The sequence below is a fragment of the Camelus dromedarius genome, chromosome 17, assembly GCF_036321535.1.
Source record: "Camelus dromedarius isolate mCamDro1 chromosome 17, mCamDro1.pat, whole genome shotgun sequence".
NCBI classification, from domain to species: Eukaryota; Metazoa; Chordata; class Mammalia; order Artiodactyla; family Camelidae; genus Camelus; species Camelus dromedarius.
In genome coordinates, this window is record NC_087452.1 from 44,971,664 (window position 1) to 44,997,133 (window position 25,470).

General features: G+C 45.1%; 1 protein-coding gene and 1 non-coding gene across 3 annotated transcripts in view; both read left to right on the forward strand.

Moving 5' to 3' along the window:
• Window positions 1-7,553, forward strand: part of CNOT10 (CCR4-NOT transcription complex subunit 10) — a 54,092-nt gene extending 46,539 nt beyond the window's left edge. For both annotated transcript variants that reach the window (XM_010982057.3, XM_031469827.2), the window contains exons 15-19: window positions 1,861-1,991; window positions 2,555-2,590; window positions 2,786-2,913; window positions 6,352-6,427; window positions 7,108-7,553. In XM_010982057.3, coding sequence (XP_010980359.1) covers window positions 1,861-1,991; window positions 2,555-2,590; window positions 2,786-2,913; window positions 6,352-6,427; window positions 7,108-7,259 — 523 coding nt within the window. In that variant the 3' untranslated portion in view covers window positions 7,260-7,553. The remainder of the gene's footprint in view (window positions 1-1,860; window positions 1,992-2,554; window positions 2,591-2,785; window positions 2,914-6,351; window positions 6,428-7,107) is intronic.
• Window positions 5,999-6,071, forward strand: TRNAT-AGU (transfer RNA threonine (anticodon AGU)). Its single transcript has one exon. It is a non-coding gene; the product is annotated as a tRNA-Thr (tRNA).
• Window positions 7,554-25,470: the final 17,917 nt, after the last annotated feature.

Consider the following 25,470-nt stretch of genomic DNA (forward strand, 5'->3'; position numbering starts at 1 on the left):
CAGGAGCGCGCCGCTCGGGCTGTGGTGTGCGTGGCATCGGTAGAGCAGTGCTTTGTGTTCTCCTTTTGAACAAGAATGAAACACAAATCCTCGCTGCTTTTTTTTTTTCAATCCTCTGGCTGACGTTGTGGCCACTATTCTCAGATAATCCCGACTAGGGTGTCTACCTGGCGTTCGTTGGAGGGTTTTTAACCTCACTTAGCAGCTTCTTTCCTCTGAATGTCAAAGCAACAAAATTCTTAGGTTATGTGATTTCTTAGCCAACTTTGAGGGATTGGCCACGGCGTGTCTGATCATTTCATTTTTAATCCCTTAACCATTCTGTCCTAGCGTTGGTTTCTGATTAATAGCCAGGCCGCTGTCTTTCCAGTGAAAATAAACAGGTATTTCTCCGTTTGGCAGCCCAGATCCCACAGTTGCTTCCCAAACACCTCATCAAGGAGTTCTGGGCTTTGAATGTCAAGAAGGCATTTAATTTGGTTTTTTTAAAAAAATTTTAAGTAAATTCACAGAGAAGAGTTTGAAGTAGTTCTTTGAATATGTCTGTGTTTTGTAATGATTATTGGCTTATGGATGCTGCTTTAATGAAATTTTTGAAATACCTTATTTCAGAATATATTTGAAGTTACTTTTTTTTTGTTTTTGTTTTTGTTTTTTGGTCATTTCTGTTAGTGTTTGGTGGGGAAGCAAAATAGAAGGTCATTACAACTCCAGCGCATTAGAAGAAACTGCTTCGTAAAGAAATAGCTCTTGAGGGTAGAGTATATAGTTCAGTGGCAGAGTGCATGCTTGGCATGCACAAAGTCCTGGGTTCAATCCCCAGTACCTCCATTAAAAATAAATAAATAAACAAATTTAATTACCTTCCCCCCAACAACAACAAAAATAATGAATTTTTTTTTAAAAAAGAAATAGCTCTTGTGTGATTAATGTGCATACATCCCAGAAAAATGGTCAAATTATAAACAGGCTAGGATTCAAGGACCCAAATCCATGTAGACAGATGCAGCTGAGACTGGCTGTCTAGAGGAGGTGAGACCTGAGCTGTCCTTTGAAGGGAGGAGTTGGATTTTGGCCTGGCTTTGAGCCCTCAGAGGCAGGCAGCAGGGTGTCCTGCCCAGGACACTGTGTCTGGTGGGAACAGAGGACTCCGCAGGAGTGAGGGTGAACTGAATATAGGAAACTGGGACCGAATTGTGGAGAGCTTTAAATCCATCAAAGTTTAGTTTTGTTTGCTCTGTCTTGTTCTCAAGTAGAAAAAGTCATTTAAGATTTTTAGTAAGGGTGTAATATGTCTAAGACTAGTTTAATTTTGAAAAATCGATCAGATGATCATGGGGAAAATGGCTCAAAGTCAGACACTGGAAGGAGCAGGCTCTTGGAAGCCTGGAGGCAGCACATCTGCCAAGTGGGCGTCAGATGGATGATGTAGGAGGGGGAAGCCATTGTGAAGTTAATCCCACCCAGCCTCGTGCCTGTTTGACTGTTCCAGCACCGGAGGCTGGAGGACCCTAACTGTGATGTTCCGCTGGAGGGCCTCCATCCTCAGTCATGCCTCTCATTTCAGAACTGTTCGTGTTATTTTCTGTATACATAGAACAGCATAAATTTGCTGTCTTAATGAGTATGTGTCATTTGCCTCTACTCAGCTAACATAAAAGTTACTGTATATTTTAAGATATTTTTAAAGAGAGAAAATTTAAGTGACTCTTAATCCATTTATAAACTTAAATTTCAATTTAAATACTTGAAATATGTGAAATGTGAAACATACACAACACCAGATTTTATTACGCATTGGGTATTTTTGTGATGACCTACTTTTCAGTTTGGAATCTTTTCTTCCCCCCCAAATTTTAGGTTTTTGGGCCATTTATATGCTGCAGAAGCCCTCATCTCTCTGGACAGAATATCTGATGCTATTACTCACTTGAACCCAGAGAATGTCACTGATGTCTCCTTGGGGATCTCTTCAAATGAGCAAGACCAAGGTTAATGAGGACACATTGATCAAAACTGTTCACCATTTCCACTGCCTTTCTGTTATAACTTAGGATGTGTGGAAATTTAAGGGCACGGTTGTGAAGTGAAGGGAGTTCTAGGTCGGCACTCCACAGTATGGGCTGTACTTTGTACTAGTTGTTTGCTAAGTTGACCTAGGAGCTGATTATCACATGGTCTAAATTCTAACTTTTGAAAGGCTGGTTGTGTTGGAACAATTCATTTTGATTTTCATACTGTATTTTTCTCTTCGGAGGGATTCCACAATCCAGGGAGAGTAAAAATACTGCATTCACGAGTCGGTTTTCAATCATGGCTAAGTTTTTGAAGGAGTGAAACCAGCATTCACTCTGTTCAGGGTTATTTCTCAGGCGTGGGGTGGTGATGAGTGGGAGCATTCCAGTGTCTTTTAATAGAACCTCCAGCACCTGGAAAGGAAAAATGTTATGACATTCCTTTAATAGTAGATTTCCATTTCATGAAGAAAAGTAGGTTTTTAGAAAACGGATTCTGTTGTCCTGCCCCCTCAGATTTTATTTTCATGTCTTTGTAGGATCAGACAAGGGTGAAAACGAAGCAATGGAATCCTGTAAGTAAGCAGCTTTGTCAATACTGAAGTAGCCGGGCCTGCGTCCCAAACACTTACACTCAAGCCTCTGTGTCTTTCCTTTGCCACCAGAGGAGTGGTGCTGGGTTTTATCTTGGGCGGATCCTGGGGGCAGTGGACTGGGTCGCTCCCCTGCCCTTGGCCGTCCTCTTCACCTGGGTCTGGTCTCCTCCGCAGCCGGGAAGCGGGCCCCTCAGTGCTACCCCAGCTCCGTCAGCTCAGCCAGGACCGTGATGCTGTTCAACCTGGGGAGCGCCTACTGCCTGCGGAGCGAGTATGACAAGGCCCGAAAGTGTCTCCACCAGGTGAGGCAGGGACGCTGCCAACCCCCTTGTGAGGCAGCCAGCAGAGCGTTGGAGTTCATGGGCTTCGTTGTTTGTTTGAGGCTTCTGGTCAATTTGTTAAACGTTTGAATGTTGCTCTTCCAAGCATAGTCTTGCAAGGTAAACAGCTGATTCTTGTTGCAAATGAACCTGGGTGCTTATTGGAGTTTTTTTCTGATGATTTTAATCATGAAAATTTCAAAAGATTGGAAACCATCTAAATAAGGATCTCTTACAATGGTGTGTCCATATAGTTAAACACAGTGTAGCTGTAAACTCTGTGGACTGAAATGATAAGATAGCCCAGACATATTAAGTGAAAAGAACAAGATGCAGAGCAGTTTTGTATAGTCCTATATATGCATAAAAAAATCTCTAAACAGACACACCAGCAACTGCCAACCTTGGCTGCAGGGCAGGCAAGGTAAATACTCTGTAGCTGGAACACTGAAATGGGAGACTTTTCACTGGATACTCATGTGCTTTTTAAAATTCTGAATTGTATGAACCTCTGTCTATTCAGAAAGTTAAATTACACCTTTTAGAAAGAAGGGTTCACAAAGCCAGTTCTAAAGAAATTGCACATACAGTAAAGGAAGCGACTGAGATGTGTAACCAAAATAGACCTCTGACTTCCGGCACTGGAAGGGCGCCTCGTCAGCAGGTCTCAGCGAAGGTTGTGATCGGGCTTCTTTAGGTCACCTGCCCACCCTGGACTGATCATGAGACCCGTACCTGGAGTAGGGGATCAGGTACTGCCACTGAGGACTTCACCAAATTGGAAAGGGCTTATTCCTCAGAAGGGTGTAATTCAGCACCCTGACTGCTGGGCTGAGCCCAGGGAGTGCTGGGCTGAGCCCAGGGAGTGAGACAGTAAGTCAGTAACAGAGGCACAGCCTTGCCCCATGGACCTTACAGTGAGGAGCTGTCCTAAAAAGGGCATTGCAGGATCAGAGGGTGTGCAGAATTTTGCTTCTAATGTTGAAACTTTATGCCAAATGGTGTATTCACCAGCAGCACATAAGCGAGCCTGCATCTCACCAGGTGTTTACCAGAGTACCAGAAACTGAGATGAAACCTGTTCTCGGGAGAGAAGGTGGCTTTTGGAAATTTCCTTCCTCTGAAGAAGGAAGGAAGTGTGTCTGCCTTCCTTGTTGTGTCTGGAAGTGAAGTTTTTCCATGTAGAAAATGACCATGAATATTTAGTCAAGTTAGGGCATCGGGTCAGCATTTCTGATCCAAAATCAGGAAAGTTATAAAATGATGGACTGACTGTCCAGGGAGCATGTTTGATACTCCCTGGGAGCTGAGTGCCCGAGTTAGTCGGGTGAGAGAAATGGGGCGCTGCTCTCCGTGGCAAGGCGAGGGTAGTTAACAGCCCTGGTGAAAGTGCCCGTGGACAGCGGCGGCCGCAGCACGCAGGGCCTGTGATGGGAAGTCGCAGTGTGCACGGTCCCGCTCGGGTTCCCGTGCAGCAGGTGGCCCCGGCGGCTGCCGCGCTGGGAGAGACAGATGGGGTCAGGCCTGGTTCGGGGTCTGAAGGGGGTTTTGTTTTGGTCCCTTGGTTTTTAGGTTAATCCAATGGCTGGACCTTTGTTAATTGGGAGGCCCCCCGTGCCTGGGAGGGCAGAACAGTGATGTGTGAAGAGTTGGAAAGGGCTCCAAGTAGATGTTTCCAAGGTTGCCTGCCCACCACTAACCATTCTGAACAGCCAGTAAGCAAAATACCATTCTCTCGTAAAGTTGTTGCCATGAATTCTTGTGTTTTTGAAGAAGCTGCAGACTGTGGTCAGAGCAAAGAACGATAAATGACCTGTGCTAACTAGCCAACTGGAGTGGAGGTGGAGATTTTAGTACCCACAAAAATGATGTAAAGATGGCCTTGCCCGTATAAAGCTAGGCCAAAAGTATCAAATCTTACTTTCTAAGTTGAGTTTTGTTATACCTCAGTGATGTGGCAGGAGGAATAAAAGCCTCCCAGCTTCGTTCACAATGTGGACCTTGGGAGCATGTGCTCTGGATGAGAATCTCCACTAGCCTGAGATTCCTTCTGATTCTGCCAGGAACGGGCCTTGTGCGTGCTTCTGGTCCCCCAGACATCTCCCACGTTCACACCTTGGCCCGCAGTTCTGTTCCTCCCCATCTTCTCCCAGGAGGATGTCTATCCTGCGAGGACTAAGGCAGGCTCCCCTCACCCAAAACCCTCCACTCGAAAGAAGCTGTTTTCTCTCTTCATGTTCATAGTACATCCACTTCCCTTTCTCCCTCACAGTTAGGAAAATTTGTTTGGATTATTTTTAGTTATTTGCAGGCTTGTTTATTGTCAGGGTATGTCCCTGTCTTACCGTCATGCCTCACTCTGGTCAGTAAAGATTTGTAAAGGACACTTTCTGATTAGATTAAGGGGAGATGCAGAGTCTGGAAGCATGAGCACCTGAACCTGAAGGGGGCGATACCAGGTGATAGGGAGTTGAGGAAAAGGCAGCGTGAGGCCACAGCATGAGGCCCAGGAGGACCCAGACTTGGGTCCTTTAATCTCAGCACCTTTAATCAGAGCGGCCCTGGCGTCTTTTTGTCAGGACTGGATCAGAGAGGCAGCTGCTGGCTGGTGCTCTGGCTCTCAGATCCAGGAAAGGACGGCATGTTGCCTAAACAAATAAATTATTGTATTTGAGTAAACTGTGCTGTTTCAGTCCTTAAGAAGGGAGACATCAAACATGCTTAGTGGTAGATATTTTTCCTGTATTTACAACCTCCTAAATTTGAATTCTTACTCGTGACATTGGGAACCGGCAGCTTACAATATTGGGTTGTTACTTGGGAAGACAAGTAGACGTGCAGATTTTGACAGAGGTGTACCTGTGTCTGCGGTGAAGAAGTACCGGCAGACGGGAGTGTAGTCACAAGTGTCTGAGCACCCACCTCACAACCAAGTTCAGCCAAGAGGCAGAAGAACCCCTGGCAGCTGAAAGCCAAGAGGGAAGAAAAGCTTTCTCATACTAAGAACTCAGTGTGGACTAGGTAAGGGAAGATTAAAATTTAATTTAAAATTACATCTGCTTTAGGGGGAGGGTATGGCTCAGTGGTAGAGCACATGCTTAGTATGCATGAGGTCTTGGGTTCAATCCCCAGTACCTCCATCAAAAAACTAACTAAATAAATAGAACTAATTACCTCCCCCTGCAAAAAAAAAAAAAACAAAAAGATAAAATTACATCTGCTTTAATCGGTAGGGATTAAGACAGCCAGCTGAGGGCCACCAGAGCAGAACTATAGTGGTCCCCAGTGGGCTTGAAGAAGTTTGCTACCTTGTCATTCATTGGTAGGCTGACGTGTGTGTGTCTGTGTGTGTGGCATTACTTGGAGTTTGTATCTTAAGCTGTTGGTTTTTCATGGGTCTCCTTTTTGTTTTGAGCAAAGGCGGCTTCAATGATCCATCCCAAAGAAGTGCCCCCTGAAGCCATCTTACTGGCCGTCTACCTCGAACTGCAGAATGGTAAGAGGTTCTTCTCTTGAGTCAGGACTGTATCCATCCCCTCAAAGAGCCCAAGATTTTTGATGTCTGCTTTTTCCCTTCAAAATGGAAACTTTGCCTTCCTTGAAGATGTTACCCATCAAGTTCTTCTCAACAGGAATGTAGCTAAATCCAGGTCACAGCTCTGAGGCATATACCGCCTCCTGGATGTAGCTTGCTAGAGGAAAGGCTGTGGGCCCCACAGGAGAGGTGGAGTGAAACAGAAACGGAGAGACGAATGGGAGAAGGGAAAGGGGACGGAAGTAGCACGGGCTGTTAGTCATACCTTCCTGTTGACCACGGGCCTCTGCACAGGGCTCCCCTCTGACAGCTGAAGAAGGGGCCCCCGGCAGGCCTTGCCCCCTGCGAGGCATGACTGCTCACCGCCTGCTCTTAGCACCCTCCTTCTGCGCAGTCTCCCTGTAGGCAAGTTCTCAAACTGGGCTAAACCCTCAAATCAGTGGGGAACTTTTAAAAATCCCATTGCCCGGGTCACACACTGAGTTTCTTCCCTCGGAGTCTGGGGACGGAACAGTGGTGTTCTGTGACTCCAGACCACCGCTCCTCCACATCACCTCTGCCCCGCTTGCAGGGTTCCCATGGCTGGCTTTGTACGGGGTGGCACAGTCATACGCTTTTTTTAATGGGAAGTGTTTTTATAGGTAATACCCAGCTGGCCTTGCAGATCATCAAAAGGAATCAGCTGCTCCCTGCAGTGAAAACACTCTCTGAAATGAGAAAGAAGCCAGTGTTTCAGCCTGTCCATCCGATCCAGCCCATCCAAATGCCGGCTTTCACTGTACAGAGAAAGTGATATTTTGCTTTTGGAAAACTGTTACCTGAGACCCAGGGGAGTATCTACAAGACCTTTTTAGTTGCATCACAGCAAAATGAATAAAAGACAGATGATGAAGGGTGCTAGTTTTGAAGGCACAATTTTGAAACGATTCTAGCCCATGATTTTTTGTTTTGCCAGAAGCTTACTTAAAATTAAGGATTCACAAACTCATTTTCATCTCTTTTCCGTTCATCGTTGCTAGACTATTAATTTTGAGCCATTATGTGAGATGCCTGTGTCATAGGCAATTAAAACACAATCTTATTAGAATAGTCTTGTAGAATGCATTTTATCTTTCTTGGAACTACTGAGTGTTTTGGCCTCTGAGATTTAGTGTTAAAGTTTTAAAAATGGAGAGCAGAACAGAAGCAGTAGACGAGTAGCCAGTCTAGAGGCCGACCAGGGCCGAGGGAAGGGGCAGCTGATGTGTTGTGTGCCTAGTTGTGACAGTTGTGACGAAAAGGACCAGAAAATGCTTAATAAGACCCACAGGGCTAGCAGACGAGTTAAGAAGAGATGACTGATCTGATAGGAATCAATCGTTTTGCTTAAAAATTACAGATGAAGACAAACAGCGTTCAGGGCACTTGCTCGGCCTCCTGTACCTGGAGGCAGAGGCAGTCGTTCTGGAGTCTGTTAGCAGGGAGTTCAAGGTTCATTGCTAACCCCTTTGCAAATGCAAACAAGAATTTAAAAGCTTCTTTCCAAGAGACAGGTTATGTGTTGTGTGGTTGACATGGCTAAAATTTGTCCATAGGGTCGATACACTAACTTCAAAGTAGGAAAAAAAACACACTCTACAGACTTGCTTTAAAAAAACTGGTGGGCCCCTAGTTAAGATCACATTTGGTAGAGTCATCAAAGCTTGTCGTTAGGATCATCCCTTGCTGTTGACATCTCTTCGGCTCCCTACTTTGGAGACCAAGTTCAGGTAGGGAAACATACCAGCTGAATCTACAAGATCCTCGGTTTCATGGCTGGAGAGGGGAGCTAAGCATGTGATTTATCCAGAACATTACCTGAGGTATTCCGTTGCTCACATCAGTTGAGTTAGGGATCTACACCGGAACTGAGGATTTGTGGTGTGACTGGACCTACTGTCCACGGCTGACGCAGAGAAGGGGGATTCTCCTTCCACTTGAGCATGGGATGGGTGTGCACAGCTCAATTGCTCTTTTGCCACATTGCAGTTGTTTTATTTACAGAGTAGATTCTTTCTGGGAGGATACGGAAAACAGGTGACCCAGTTTCCTTGGGCGTCTCAAAGCCTTTTCCAAATGAGATGGGAGTAGGACCCGTCAGCTGCACTGGTGTTGGTCCAGGTCTGCAGCTGCGACTCTCCCAGCCCCCGACAGGAGCCCTCCCATGCTGCAGGCTGGTAGCAGAGTTGCTTGGCCTGGGCATTTTCAGGACAGAGTCCACACACTTCGTAAACTGCTGGGATTCCACAGTGTCTCGGGTAGTGTCATGTGGTGGAAAGCCTGTCATTGTACTTGAGAACACTACATGTTTGGAGGAACCTCAAGAAATTGGAACTTTCCCTGCTTGCTAGTTGGTTTTTGGAAAAGCAGGAATAGCTATGAGGCAGATTAGGCCCTAGGTGCTGTGTTAAATAAGAATACTTTTGGCTGCAAGTGGCAAAAAATGGACCCATAATTTAAACAAAGAGTTTTCCTCTCACTGGAGAAGGGGGCACATTGGCAGCCAGCGGCCTTGGCTTTTTTGCTGAGTGATGCCATCAGGGATCAACTCTTTTTCCATGCCACCATCCTTGGTATTTGGGCTTTTGTCCCCGTGGTCACAGAATGTTCCCACAGTACAGCTGCATTGAAGGCAAAAAAGAAGAGAGCAGAGGCAGCCCTCCTGTGTTGATAGGAGACCCTCAGGAACAGAGTTTCCCAGAAGCCCCCACAGACCCCAGCTTGCTTCTGCTGTCGGGGCGTCCAGGCATCATCCTTAGCCGCGGTTGCTGGGATAGCCCGCGCGACTTCAGGAGAGGCCAGTGGAGTGTCTCCCGCTGGAGGACTCTGCTGGATGCCTTGTCACATTATCGTCCGAGCAGCCCAGCCTTGCCTTCCACAGCCACCCTGGGCAGATCCAGGCACAGTGAGCGTCAGCTCCTCGCCGCTGTGACTCCATCCTCCTGAGTCTACACGCCAGAAAGGCTCCTCCTGCCAGTTTGTCCTGCCCCAGTCTGTTCACACTGCCTCTGCAAGCAAACTGTGCTGAGAGGTTTTAGATGCCCCGTCCGTGGAGTTTTTCCTGGCTGTCCTGATTTCTCCTCACTTCTCCCCTCTTTGTGTCTCTCTTGATACACACTTTTTCTTCTACGGTATATGGTTTTCTTTCTTTTTATTTTAATGGAGGTAAAATCGAACCCAGGGCCTTGGGCAGGCTAAGCATGCGCTCTGCCACTGAGCTGTACCCTTCCCCCCTTGCGGTCTGTGGTTTTCTGTAGTGTAACAGGTGGGGTGCTGTGGGCATGAGGCTCAAAGGGTGGGGTGATATTTGATGGGTTGTGAATTCTGAGACGAGCCTCAGCAGCTTCTGTTCCAGCTCCGCCACCTATTCAGCGGCATCATCGGCAAAACAGGGCAGAGTTCACTGCGTGGACCCCTTCACAGACCCACAGAGAACGTGACTGCAGGTATCCCCAAAACTGCAAGGCATGAACCCTCAGAGGAGCTGGAGTAGTCTTTGATTTTGCCCCCGGCCCCCAACCCACAGGACAGCCTGTGCCTTTGGGGTCTCTCCTGCCCCCTGGGCTCACCTGCGTGGACACCACTCACCCCCACACCCTCCTCAGGGCAGCATGCCTGGTGCTCCCACCATGCGGGGGCCCTCACTGGCTGGTTCACTGGGATCTCTGCCCCTGTGACCAACCAAAGTGACCTGATCTCTCAAGGTTTTCGATGGGTTGGCAAAATGAGGGTAACTTTCCTCAGGGCCCAGTGTGAAGATTGAAATGGGATAATGAATCAAAGAGCACCTGGTGGACATTCACTACAGGTGAGTTCACCTAACCTGCTGCTGCCTGAAAGACCTGCTCAGCCCGGTCACCCTCTACACCTTCATCTCAGGGTCACCTCTCAGCCTCCCAGCATGCCCCTTCTTGGAAGCCATCCTGGAGAAAAGTGACCAGTGACGTTGTGGACCCCGAACCAGATTCTTGGACTGGCTTCAGATCTCAGCTCTCTCGCTGGGACAGACTGATCTGGAACACGTTGTTTTGCTTCTTTGTGCCTCAGTGTCCTCGTCTCTTAAAAACAGGGTTCTAACAGTGCCTACCTCGTGGGTTTGGAATGAGGTGTAAGGTGCTGGACATCATTACTGTTGCCAGATGTGCCTTGAATTCCAAATGTTTGAAAGGGAACTCTATAATTTTTACTACGTAATAGAAAGGATTATCAAAGCAGAGACTTTTCTGAGCCACTGACATTGTGGAATTGAGTGCTGGAGAGCAGGGGACTCCATGAGGCAGACAACTGCCTCCTTCACTTTGGATGTGTCCAGTGTCTGGGCCGTGGGAGTTGTTCAGTGTCCACTGGCATCCTATGTTCTCACCCCATTCTCGCCTGCCTTCCTCAAACCTTATCCCTTGATGACAAGAGGTCGAAGCCTTCCTCTACCCTTTCCTCCTCACCTCCGCCTGTGGCCTGACTGCCTGTAATACAGCTCTGACTCCCACCAGGGGTCTCTACCTGGTCCTTGTGCCACTGTTCCTTAGCTTCCTTTGGTCCCTCCCTTACACCCTATGTGTTACTCAAACTGGAATCTGTGCACCTCCCAAAAGGAATCACCACTTCCCACCCTCAGGGCTTTGCCTCAGTTTCCTCCACCCCCTCAAACTTTGTTCCAGTTCCAGTGTGCACATATCCTGGCCTCTTCGTGTCCATGACTCCCAAGGAGATACCTCTTAGGTCTCAGCTCTTCATTCCACAGGGGTTTACAGGGGAGCGTGTTCTGTTCTGGTGAGCTTTTCAGGTGAGCCCCCCCCCAACTATAACCTGTTGGACCTTGGGGTTTAGTCACTGTTCTGTTCTCTGTCATCTGTTTTCCTTCCCTTCCCAGATTGCAAGTGCTTTGAAGACAGGACTGTGCCTTATAAGTGTGTGGATTATTCTACATGAACGATGAAATCTGCAGAACAGGAGTTAGGGTGACTTCTTTCTGGGCCTGGCAGTGTCAGAGTGACTTCTTTCAAGGTGGCGATGGCTTATTAACATAATCCCAAGGTTCACAGGGCCTCAGCTTCCTTGACCCTCAGAGCTTTTCAGAGCGAGTTTAACAGTGGCCCAGGGTGGGTGGGTTACTGGTCAAACTGCTGGCCAAGCCGAAAGTAACCAGACCTGTACAGACACCGGGCAAGCCATTTACACACTCAGCTTCTCTTCCTCCCTGGGCAAAACGGCAGAAATAAGGGCTCTGGGGTGGGAGTGGGAGTGTCGCGGGAGGAGGCCGCGGAGTTCATTAGCCCCCTCATTTGGGGCAAAGGGGATCCGTGTGGTGACAAACAATTGTCCTGGAGGATTTAGGAGGATTTGGCCAAGTGTCCCTGTGGGCCCCAAGCCTCCTCCTAATCCCGTCCACATTTCAGACTACTTAGGATCGCATTAAATGTCAAAGCCGGCGTTTAGGGAAATATCTACATTTCGTATGCATCGCCCTGGTCAAAAGAAAAGCTGAAACGAACCTTCGAGCATTTGGCGCGAGAGGCGCTCTGTGTGGTCCGGAGTGTGAATGGGGAGAGGGGGGCGGCGCCCTCATGGCCTCCCCGCCCAGGAATGCGGGCTTTTCACATGGAGAAAATGCTAATGCTTTGTTCCAGCGCCGGCCTCCCGGAGGCGCGGAGGCGCCCGACCGGATTGTCACAGCTGCATTTGCATGTGAGCGGCCCCGTCCCCATCCCCACCCCCACCGCTCCCCTCCCCCAGCACGGCTTTGCGGGGGGGGGGGGGGGGGCTCCTGGGACTGAGGGAAGGCCGCCCGCGACGCCCCTCTGCCATCATTCAGTCCCTGCGAAAGCCACAGGTAGCTATTCGAAACTTTCTGAAAGAATATCCTTTCCCCTGAGGCACCAGGCAGGTGAATTTTTTTTTTTTACTCCAACAGGTTATTTAACGCTTTCAGTTATTTTATATGAAACAGTTTATCCCATCGAGGAAGATCAAGGCGTAGCATGAACATCCTCCAGTCCAGTTTCCCATTGATGGCAAGAACCCTGCGTCTGATGTGACACTTTGCAGGGGCTCCAAACTAACCTCCGAGGGAGCAGCCAAGAGCCCGCAGGTGGCCGGGGGAGGGGAGAGTCCAGAGAGTTAAGCGGGCTGGTGGTCCCGCAGCAAAGGCTCAAGGAGGGGACCTGCTCCGCGGGGGCCACGCTTGGGCCTCGGGGCCCAGAGCGCCACCTGCCGGCGGTGAACCAGCCCCAGAAGAACCCAGAAGAACCCAGACACTGGCGGCCCAGGGGACCCGGTCTCCCCAGCAATGCTCCACGTTTACCGGCTTGGAAAGCCACCCAACCCGAGGGCGCAGTGCACAGGGGACCCAGCATTTCCCAGGGCTGAACTTTATTCTGGCCGACCCCCAGGGGCCAAGGGATGCAGACAGAAAAATGGGATCCTGCCCAAGGAACATGCTCACTCTCCTCCAGTCGTCACGGTGTTTGATTCATTTCGTTCCTTTTTATTTTACTGATTTTCTTATAATTATTTAGCTTTATTTATTTTAGTTACTTCCTTTTATTTCGTTTTTGTTCCATTTATTCCACTTCGTTATTTTACTTGGTCTGTTATTTCATTTCATATTCTTTTGATTTTACTAATATTTCATTATTTTTGTTTATTTTTATTTTCTCTTCATGCCATTAATTGACTTTTAATTTTATTTTATTCATTTTATCTCATTTCACTTATTTTAAAATTCATTTCCTCTTATTTTACTTTATTTGTGGTTGAAGGGAAAAAAATGGATACTTTTTTATCCTACTCTGAAGCTTATGTATTTTCCTGCCTCTGAGTTTTGAGAAATAGTGAAGACAAATACTATCTCAGCTAATTATTAAGGATGTTTGTCTCATCCTCACAACTAAATTGGAAGCACTAAAAGTCAAGGGCAAGGTTTGATGTCATAATTTGGCCAGAGAAATGTGTTGACCAAGAGCCAGTTGACATAATGTCCATCAGTCATATATTTTAAGCTACATCAAGATACCTGCTCTGGGCATGATTGTTAGCCTCAGGAGCTCCATGCCAAACTGAGGACAGAAAAAAGGACCCAGGAATTCCAACAAGGCTTCATGGAGGACGTGTCACTTCAGGTAGGCAGGTGGAGGGGGGCGGGAGACGGCACCAAGTGACTGGACCATAACGGGCTCCTTCCAGATAAATAAGACTAGGAAAGAAGTTCCCAGGGTTTGGTTTTGTTTTGTTTTGTTTCCTGTCACACTGCAGTGGGTCTCAGGTGCTGCAGGGAGAGTGGTCTGTATTTGAGGTAGGCAAGGGGTCATTTATTTGTCAGAGCAGCCTCGGCTCTCAGATCTGATGATTCTATGTGTTCCCTGGAGGACCAGAGCGCTCGTGACTCCCTGAAACCATGTACAATATGGTGTGTGTCTTATGTTATTTTGGGGAAGGGGAGGGTGAGTCACTATTTGCTATCAATTCTCTGGAAGGCACTAGGAATTGCATTTCTGGGTTTTCACCTTATCTTCCCCCAACCTTTTATTTGGAAAAAGATTGAACATGGAAAAGATGAAAAAGTGGCATAGTGAACACCTTTATACCCCAGATCCACCAGTTACCACTTGGCTAACATTTGCTTTCGTTTCCTCCCTCTCTTCTCTATGTGTATTTTTCAAGTGAACTTCTGAGAGTAAATTGTAGACATGAAACTTCAGCACTGAATGCTTCAGCCCGTGTCTCTAAGAACAGGGCCATTCTCTGCATAACCATAGTAATTTTATTGTAATAACTTATTATAAGAATTTAATAATACACAGTCCATATTCAGTTTCTTCATTTGCTCCCAGAACACCTGGCTGTTTTTCCCCTTGGTCAGTACCCTGCATTGCATTTGGTTGTCTTGAGTCTTTAATTCAGAACATTCCTCTAACCTTTTTGGTCACTTTTTCATTCCTGACACCCTGTCCCTGAAGGATCTCTGAAGGACCTCTCCTCAGAAGCCTGGACTGTGGTTTCTAAAGTTTTCTGTTCTTGCTGTCCTGTCTCTTTAAATTCCAACACCTCTACCCCCAACATCACTCCCAAACAACCTAATAAGGCAAGCTCCAGGACATCCATATTTCCCTTTTAAAAATGGCACTCTTTCTGGGTTGAGAAATTCAACTTTGTATTGCTCCTTTTTAAAAATATATATATATACTGTGAATAGTTTTGTACTTTTATTACTAAAACAGGTAAGTTCCAGTATTATGACAAGTTCATTAGATACGTTTTGAGTCAAAACAATACCAGAATCTTGTTTCAATATATAATTACAGGAAAATGGATGACTAAATTTTGGTATATTCATATAATGGAATACTACACAGCATTTAACAGTTAAAGAGCTAGAGCTGCATATATCATTGTGGATAAATCTCAAAAACATATTGTTGAAGAAAAAAAAACCATATTGTTGAGCCAAGACATGGAAGCAACCTAAATGTCCATCAACAGGTGACTGGATAAAGCAGCTATGGTATATGTATACGATGGAATACTACTCAGCCATAAAAAAGAATAAAATAATGCCATTTGCAGCAACATGGATGGACCTGAAGATTGTCATACTAAGTGAAGTAAGTCAGTCTAAGGAAGAAAAATAGCATATGACATCATATGTGGAATCTGAAAAATGGAATCTAAAAATTTATGTGTGGAATCTTAAAAAATGCCACAAATGAACTTATTTACAAAACAAACAGGCTCACAGACATAGAAAACAAACTTATGGTTACAGGGGTGAAGATGGTGGGAAGGGATAAATTGGGAGTTCGAGATTTGCAGATACTAACTGCTATATGTAAAATAGATAAACAACAAGTTTCTTCTGTACAGCACAGGGAATTATATTCAGTATCTTGTATTAACCTATACTGAAAAAGAATATGAAAAGGAACATATGTGTGTGTATATATATATATATATATATGACTGAATCACTAAGCTGTACACCAGAAACTGACACAACATTGTAAACTGATTTATACTTCAATTTTTTTAAAAGAAAAAAAATACTGTTGAACACAAAAAGTAAGTTGTAGAATAATATGTTCTTTTGAATACAATTAAAAACACTAAAAATATGAAAAATTATTATATTGTTTATGGATTCATAAGCATGTACTAAAAGTAAGAAATCATGCCTGAAACTGATAAACACCAAATTCATAACAGTATTAGCTCTAAGGAGGAAGAAAAGAGGATGGGGTCAGGGAGGGGTATAGAAAGTCTCAACTGTTCCTATAATGTTTTCTTTCTTTAAAAAGGTCTGACTCAAACACGCATAATGATAAGGTTGGATACAGAATATGGCTCCATAATGACTCCACAGGTGTCAGTCTCTGATGTCTATGTTTGAAGTATTTCCTGTGTTGCCCTTTAGTGATGTGGCTGTCCTTAGCACTGAATGCTGGAAAGGGAGGCCTCTGGGGGATATGGGAAGTGGTTGCAGCCCCAGGCCACACCCAAAACGCTGGTTGGAGAAAACGAGTTGGGATCCCGAGAAGTACCATGGTGGAAAGAAGGGGATGGCCACAGCTATTCGGGCCTGACCCACATCTGGTGAAACGCAGGGTGGACAGCAGTCCTGAGTTGATGAATCCACGTGCAGGTGGGGGCAGGTGTTTGGGGACCTCGAGCTCACACAGGGCTTTCAGAGTCTGGCGTGGGTGGGAGGTGGTGTAAAGAAGGAAGCCGCCTTCCAGTCCTGGCCCCGTGGCCCTGCTGCCACAGCCAGTGGTAGGGCTAAGGGCCCTGCTTGGACAGGGTTTTTGCTGTGCCTGTGGGAAAGGGCTCCCCGGGAAGAACGGGGTTGCCATGAGCCCAGTGAAGACACTGTCTGGGCCTGACTCCCAGGGAAGCTCTCAACACTCAAACTGGGCAAAAGATGAGTTTCCTTTCCATGAATTTTGGGAGGTGTCCTACTTTGCTTTCTAATATGTTTGTGAAGCATCTTCTCGTACACCCTCTCCTCTTTTTGGATCTGGCTTTAGGGAGGGTAGGAAACATACATACTCTGAAACTCAATTGCTGGATCCAAATCCCAGTTCCACTGCTTCCTGTGTGACTTTGGGCAAGTTACTTCACCTCTCTGTGCTGCAGTTTCCTCATTTGTAACTTAGGATCATAATATGAACCTCATAGACCTGTTATGAGGGTTAAATGAGGTAATATTTATAAAGCTCTAGAAACAGGGCCCTGCACCTACTAAGTGCCAGATCAGTGAAGGTTAAATAAATTAAGCTATGAGGGGAGGGTGTAGCTCAGTGGTAGAGCACATGCCTAACATTCATGAGGTCCTGGGTTCAATCCCTAGTACCTCCAGTAAAAATAAATAAATAAATCTAATTACCTCCTCCTACCAAAAATAAAGATAAATTAAGAAAATGTATTGACACAGCATTGTAAAATGACTATAACTCAATAAAAAAATTTAAAAGAAAAAAGATGTAGAAGCTACTATAAAATGCCTTCTGGAGACCCTGAATCCAGCTGTCTTCTACTTTTTGGGAAAGAATGTAGGATGGTTTCATGGGAAAGTATTGAAATCAGACACTTCCGGATTCAGCTCCCAGCTCTGCCACTTCCTAGCTGTGTGACTATGTGCCCATTGCTTGCCCTCTCTGGGCCTCAGCTTCCACAATTAGAATGAGAGTAAGGCTCACTTTGCAGGCGATGTCAAGAAGTGCTTCCTTAGAGAAGCTGCTCAGGCAAGGGCCTCTAGCCGTTTTAAGAGGGGTGCCTTGAGTTTTTAATTTCTGCCTGTTAGAAGCCAGTGTGCTCAGGAATGAGTAGGTGGCAAAGGGCCTCCTCTGGTTGCCCCTGGCCTGGAGCCTCTGACTTTTCCAGGCCTTCTCTCCCTGGCAATGGGTTTCTTCTTCCTTTTAGGTCTTTCATAAGAACAGTGCAATAAACCCTGTAAAACCAAACAGTGGCTTCATGGATGAGGACTCTGAGGCCACTGGCAGCCCCTCATTTAGCCTCTATCAGCCCCTCAGAGGCCATAGAAACAGAGTGGCTGTTGGCTACCTGGTATTTCTGTGATGACTGTCCTCTCTACTTAAAGTTGGAATGTTTTCTAGCACCCTGAGTATGGGCTATCTTATTTTTCTATCTACCTGTCTGTCATCTATCAATCCATCCATCCATCCATCCATCCATCCATTTCTGTCTGTCTGTCTAGCTATCCATCCGTCATTAACTAAAGTCCAGGCCAGGCGATCAGGAAAATGGTGGACAGGATTCTGGGGGTAAATGACAAGCTTTGGTCCCTCATTTAAGGATTCATTCAGTAAAACTCATTCGGCAAAAAGGTTCAAGGCCCCTGGAAGCCTGCCTGAGCCAGAAGCGCCTGCGGATGGGGACATTGAGGCCAGAATTCAGGAGAGAAAGTCTAGGCTTTTCTTGGTAGTCTTCTGTATTTGGGGGAATTCTAACGATGTTTAGTTGTTCAAAAAACCTTTAATCAAAATAAGACGTTTGTGTTGTTGTGTTGTTGTTAAATATAAGAGTGAAGTTCAGCAAGGGTCAGGACAAAAGGAAGAGCATGTTGCTGACAGGAGGTGCCCAGGAGAGTGGTGTCAGGCCCCCCACCCATCCAAGGCGGGGGCCTCAAATGTGAGAGGTGACAGATGGAGCCAGGACTGCCCAGCTTCCCTTGGTAGGCCATCCAGATTTTCCTCTGCTGAGGAGGAAAAGGGATTTCTTCCCTATGATCCAAAACAGAGATGAGTGTAGGGTGCCGTGTGGCAGGATTTTCCGCCCTCTGAAATCCCTACTGGGTCTGGCGGCCAGCACTTGGCCTGCAGGGCCACGGTCTCTCATTTTAGAGGGTGATCCTAATGAATTAAAATTCAATTAATCTGACTTTTAAGGGCAAGAAAAACTATTTGTGAAAAATCATTAAACAGCACATAAAACCCTTCGAGGAAAGGGGAAGACTAGAAGTCCGGCCTGGCTTTTGTTAAGGTACTTTGGGCCCAACGAGTTAACTTTTGGAAGGAATTTTAACAAGACAGTGGTCAAAGTGGAATTTGTTCATGGAGTTTATTTAAGGTTTTACAAGGCTCTGCAAAGAGTCCTCCCCTGAGTCTGGACAAGAGGAGAGTTTGGTAACAACGTGGTGAGAGGTGAAATCTTCTGGGGCATTCTGAAACCTGTGAGGAAACAAAACAACTGGCCTGGATGTTTCACAAATGTCAGGTCCTGAAAGACAAAGGCGGGCTGGCGACCTGAGCTGATTAAAGGGGATTGGAGGGATGGGCCCCTGACCGGGTCCTGGGAGGGAAAAACAAACGCGCCCGGAAGGGACATGATTGGGGCAACTGGTGAAATGTGAATATGTCTGTGGATTAGATAATAGTCGTGTATCAACGCTGAATTTCCTGATTCAGATACTGTGCTTTGGTTACATAAGATAATGCTCGTGTTCTTTGGAAAGGCACCAGGAAGTGATTAGGAGTAGCGAGGGGCATCTTACCCTCCCAGATGGTTCAGAAAAGCCAGTTTTACCTCTATCTGTATCTGTATTTTATTTTACATCTATCTGTATTTTATACATAGATACACACACATATATATACAGATATACAATGCACATATTATGTACTATACACATATTACATGTGTATAATAACATGTACGGGGAGGGAGAGGGTGTGATAATGCAAATGGGGAAATGTTAACCTTTAGGGTCTCTGGGTGAAGAATATATGGCAGTTCTTTGTGTTATTATTGTAACTTTTCTCTACATTTAAAATTATTTCTTGGGGGGGAGGGTAGAGCTCAGTGGTAGAGTGCATGCTTAGCACGCACGAGGTCCTGGGTTCAATCCCCACGACCTCCATTATAATTAATAAATAAATAAATAAATAAATAAATAAATAAATAAATAAATAAATAAACAAACCTAATTACCTCCCCCCTTCAAAAAATAAAAAAATAATTAAAAAATAAAATTATTTCAATATACAAATTAGCAAAAACAAAAATAAGTGGGGGGGAGAATATAGCTGAGTGGTAGAGCGCATGCTTAGCAAGCACGAGGTCCTGGATTCTATCCCCTGTACCTCCATTAGAGAAAAATAAACTGAATTACCTACCCTCCCCAAAAAAAGCTGAAAAAATTTTTAAAGTAATAATAAAATAAAAATAAGTAAAACTAAATAAAGAAGAGATTAGAGCTTAGAAAGAAAGGAAGAAAGAAAGAAGGAAAGAAAGAAAAGGTATGACAGAAAACAAACTTATGGTTACCAAAAGGGAAAGAGGGAAGAGGAGGGATAAATTAGGAGTCTGAGATTAGCAGATACACACTACTATATATAAAATAGATGAACAACAAGGACCCACTGTACATCACAGGGAACTAAATTCAATATCTCGTAATAACCTATAATTAAAAAATATGAAAAAGAATATCTGTATGTATAGCTGAAACACTATGGCTGTACAGCAGAAACTAACACAACATTGTAAATCAACTACAATTTAAAAAAGAAATAAAAGAAAGAAAAGATGTGGTACGAAAGGAAACAAACAAAATGTTCACGTCTGTTGACAGCATTTATTGGTTTCCTCCTGTCTGAAAAATGCCCTGAAATAGGTACCAACAAGCTGGACAAGAATTAGGAATCTTCCTCAGAGAGGCTTGCAACCAGACTGGGGAGACCTAAGGCACTTGCCTTCAATCACCGGAAAGCAATGGTCATCCACATGCCCAGAGCCAGCATTCAGCCAAGAGTTCCTGAGGCCACTGGTGCCCAGACCGAAGCTGGTGACTTAGCCTCCCCTCCAAGGAGCTGGCAGTCGTAGTTGGAAGACGTAAGTGTAAAATGACTGCAGTGTGGTTTGACAGGATCCGGACAGCAGCAGTAAGGCAGGAGTTTGCTTCTCGGTCTGGGGAGGAAACCTACCAGAAATCACTTACTCCCCATGTGGGACACTTGAAGTAGGGTTTGAAGGCTGAGTTGAAGTTTTCCAGTAAAGGGAAGTTGTGAGCAATGGGAGAGGAGACCGTCTGCCAAGCACAGAGGCAGGAGACAGGATGCAATACCGAGCGATTTTTCAGCAAGTGTACATTGAGCCAAGGCCACAAGCTGGAGGCTCGACAGGTGAGTCATTGCTGACAGGCTTACAGGAGGCCACGGGGGCGAAGGGTTCTGAGCCGGGGTTGAAGGGGGCATTGCCTCCAATGCATGGAAACCACAAATTGCACACGGACGGAGGGAATGTCTGGTACAAAAGTACAGAGGTCACGAATGAGTAAATCCCAAGGTGAAGGCCTGGTAAACACCTTGGAGCCCGGGAGTCTGCCCGGGTGGGGCTGGGCAAGGGGTTTGCTGCTCACCTGAGCCAGCAGGCCTTCACCCGAGTCCTCAGCCTGCAGCGCCATGGTCAGGGGCAACCCAGCAAAACAGAAATGACTTCACAGATTTCTAACAGAGGGAATTTAATGCAGAGGTTTGGTAGGAGGTGATGGAACACAGAGGTCAGGAAGCTGCAGCCACTTCTCCTGGCTGGAGGATCAAAGGAGGCGACAGAGTTATCAGGACCCAGGGGACCCCGGCCAGAAGCTACAATCACAACGGGCCTCGAGATGCAGCCAGAAAGAGCTGCAGCCATGGCTGGAGACTGGAGCTGCTACCCAAGGTAAGGAGAGAGGGCAGAACACCTGGTGTTACGCTTCTTCAGGCTCCCAAATCAGCGCCAGACTCCTATTGGCCAGACCCAGCCAGAAGCCAGCTGATTCAGGAACCTGGGGACGGGGGCCACAAGGATCAGGGCCTCTGTGACTCAGAACAGAGCAGGGAAGGGCAGGGAACAGACCTGAGGGCACACAGGTCCAGAAGCAGCCCGGTCAGGACTTCTCCGGGAATTGTCTTCTGTCCTACCTGTAGGTTACACAGTTGTTTTAGTACTATAGTAGGCATAAACTCACTCCATCCCCCAGGATTCTGTAGCTCAGGAAAAGGTACCACTATTTGTCCAACCACTCAGGCCAAAAGCTTTGGAGTCATCCCCACTTGTGCTTCCTGATTTTTTATCTTTCTCTTATCCATGCCACCAGCAGATCTTCCTGGCTCTACTTTCAAAATACAGTGTATTTCATTATTTTGAAGAGGCACATTTTTTCATATGGTAATAATGGTAAATGCTCTGATTATGGATTGCTGCTTAACAAACCATTCCCAACCTTAGTTGCATAAACAACCACCATTTTATTGTACTCACAGATTCTGTGGGTCTGGAGTTCAGACAAGGCAAGGCATGGGCTATTTGTGTCAGCTTCACAATGCCTGAAATCTCAGCTGGGAAGACTTGAACGGCTAGGGTGACTCTAAGGGTTTGAGGCTAGAATCATCCAGAGATGACTTTGCGCACGTCTGGCTCCTTGGTTGGGATGACAAGAATAGATGGGGCCCTCTGGTGATCTATTATCTACTATCTACCTATCGAACGGAACCCTCCTACACTGTTGGTGGGAACGTAGTTTGGTGCAGCCATTATGGAAAACAGTAAGGAGATTCCTCAAAAAATAAATATATTTGCCCTATGATCCAGGAATCCCACTCCCGTGCACAGAGAAGACTCTAACTCAAAAAGACACATGGACCCCAATGTTCATAGCAGCACTATTTATAATAGACAATGTGTGCAAACAACCTAAATGTCCACTGACAGATGACTGGAATACTGACATTATGGTAAATGGAATCCTACCCATCATAAAAAAGAATAAAATAATGCCATCTGCAGCAACGTGGTTGGATCTGGAGATCATCATACTAAGTGAAGTAAGCAAGACAGAGAAAGAAAAATACTATGGTATCACTTATATGTGGAATCTTAAAAAGTGACACAAATGAACTTATTTACAAAACAGAGACAGACTCAGAGACATAGAGAGCAAGCTTTGGTTACTAAAGGGGTGAGTAGAGGGATAAACTGAGAATTCAGGATTTACAGATACACACTACTATATATAAAACAGATAAACAACAAGGTTCTACTGTAGAGCACAGGGAGCTATATTCAATACCTTGTAATTGCTTATAATGAAAAGAAATATATATATATATATATATATATATATATATATATATATATATATATCCCAACCACTAGGCTGTACACCAGCAACTAACACATTGTAAACCAACTATATTTCAATAAAAATAAATAAGTAAACAAACAAATAAACATATTTAGAGTAAACCCAGGTCACCCAATTTAATTCTTTAATCAGTTTTATATTCTCCTAAAACAGTTTTTAAAAATAATAGAGAAACTGAACTTCATCAAAATGTAAAATTCATTCAAAAGAGAGTGAAAACACAGGCTACAGACTTGGAGAAAAATCTTTGCAAAGCATGTGTCTCATAAAGGAGTCATATCCAAAATATATAAAGAACTCTCAAGCAATAAGAAAGCAAACAACCCAGTTTTAAAAAGGCAAAAACTTTGAACAGACACTGCACCAAAGAAGATCTATGATTCGTAAGAAAGACACAAATGAGAAGAAGAAACAACATCACTAGATATTAGAGAAATGCAAATTATAACCACAATGAGATACTACCATACACCTATTAGAATGGCTAAAATTAAACAAAAACCGTAACTGACTATACAAAGTTTTGGTGAGGATGTGGACAAAGCTGAGCTCCCATACGCTGCTGGTGGAAATGCAAAATGGTACAACACTATTTAAAACCATTTTGTGGTTCCTTGAAAAGTTTACAAACACCTGCTCTGTGATCCAGCCAGTCCACGCATAGGTATTTCTTCAAGAGAAATGATATACACTTCCAAACAAAGGCTTGTATATGAATGTTCAGAGCAACCGTATTTGTAATAGCCAAAACTTGAAAACAAACCCAAATGACCCATCAACAGGTAAGTGGATCAGCAAATTGCAGTGTATCCATCTACTCAGCAGTACAAAGAAAGGAATTACCAATCCATGGACATCATGGATTAATCACAAAGTAATTATGCTGAGTGAAAGAAGCCAGATCCCCGCCCCTCGAGAAAGTAGAAATGGTGCAGAGGAATACGTGTTATATGGTTCCATTTATACAAAACTCCAGAAAATGCAAACTTATCTATAGTGACAGAAAGCAGATGGGTGGTTGCTTGGGGAGAGGTTAAAAGCAGGGTTTATCAAGGGGTCCAAGAACACAAATGAATTTATTTACAAAACAGAGACAGACTCACAGATATAGAAAATGAACTTACGGTTACCAGGGGGGAGTTCAGTGGGGGTGGAGGGATAAACTGGGAGTTCGAGATTTGCAGATACTACTAACTACTATACATAAATTAGACAACAAAGTCCTACTGTAGAGCACAGGGACAGTATTCAATACCTTGTAATGGCCAATGATGAAAAAATATGAAAAAGGAATATATATATGATAACTGATCACTATGCTGTACGCTAGAAATTAACACAACATGGTAAATCAACTTCAAACTAAAAAAATTTAAAAAAGAAAGGGGTCCAAGAAAACTTTGGTGTAGTTTTTATGGGGATATCCATAAATCGAAGTGTATCAAACTATCTCTAAATGTGTGTAGTTTATTATATGTCAGTTGTGCCTCAATAAAGCTGTTGAAAGAAAGAAAGGAAGAGGAAAGAAAGAAAGAAAGAAAGAAAGAAAGAAAGAAAGAAAGAAAGAAAGAAAGGAAGGAAGGAAGGAAGGAAGGAAGGAAGGAAGGAAAAGTGAAAGGGAAGGAAAGGAAAAAAAGGAAGGAAAAAAGAAAGGAAGAAGAAACTCAGGGATGTTAATCTGGCAGAGAATGTGTGTCAGGTGCGGGTGGGCATGTCCCAGTGATCTATTGCTGTGTAACAAATGACCCCAAAATTTAGTGGCTTAAAACAGCCACCATTTTATCATATTTTGCAATTTTGTGGATCAGGAATTCAGTCTGGCTCAGTGAGTGAAGCCCAGTGGCACCAACTTGGTGGTATTCAAGCTGGGATGGTCCAGGTGGTCCAAGATGGCTTCACCCACATGCCTGCATCCTTGGTGGAGACGGCTGGGAGGCTGGGCTCCAATGGGCCCCTTTCCCTCACTTGGACTTTCCATGTGGTCTGTATAGAAGGGATGTCAGACTTCTTACATGGTGGCTCAGGCTACAAAAGACCCAGGTGGATGCTGCCAGTTCTGAAGAACAGACATAGCATCACTTCTGCCATACTCTAGTGGCCCAAGTAGCCAGGGGCCAGCCCAGACCCTGGGGGAGGGGCGATACTCCCCCCCTCAGGAATAGCCCTGACAGAGGAAGGACATCATGGGTCCTAAGCCGTTGAGTTGGGTGTATGTGGACAGTGGGCAGGGCTTGTGCGGAAAAGCAATGGAAACGAAGATTTGGGACAGGGCAGATAGGTCCTTGGACGAGAGGGAAAGCAGTCTGAGTTGACTTCTTCAGGTAAGAGGGAGCGCATGAAGTCTGGAGCAGTTGGAATGAGTAAGGGTCGGTGTAGGCTGAAACAGGGATAACTTAAATGGCAGACAGTCTTTTGAAGCTACAAAATCAGACTGTTTGGAATGAGAAGCTGGTCAGGCTTCCGCAGTTACGGATCAGTAGGTACCGATTTATGTATCTCTTGATTTTCTGCTATGTTTATGTAAAAAACGACTTTTATAGTTTTTTGCCCCTTTATTATGAAAGACACACATTTCATTTTAGAAAATCTAGGCTGAGAACTTAGCTTAAACATGGTGGGCCACAGGCAGCCGCCATGGGGTCTTGAGCTGTGAGCGGTGGGAGGCGAGACTCCAACTCTATGATGGAGGGGAAGGAGGATGAGACGCTGAGGTTCAGTGGAGGGTAGCGACTGGGCAACAGCACATTTAAGGGGTAGGCAGGCAGTTTGTAAACTACTCTGCAGTACAGTAATGATGGTAATAACAGCAATGAAAACAAAAGGCTAAATTTTTTAAGCATTTTCTTTTCTT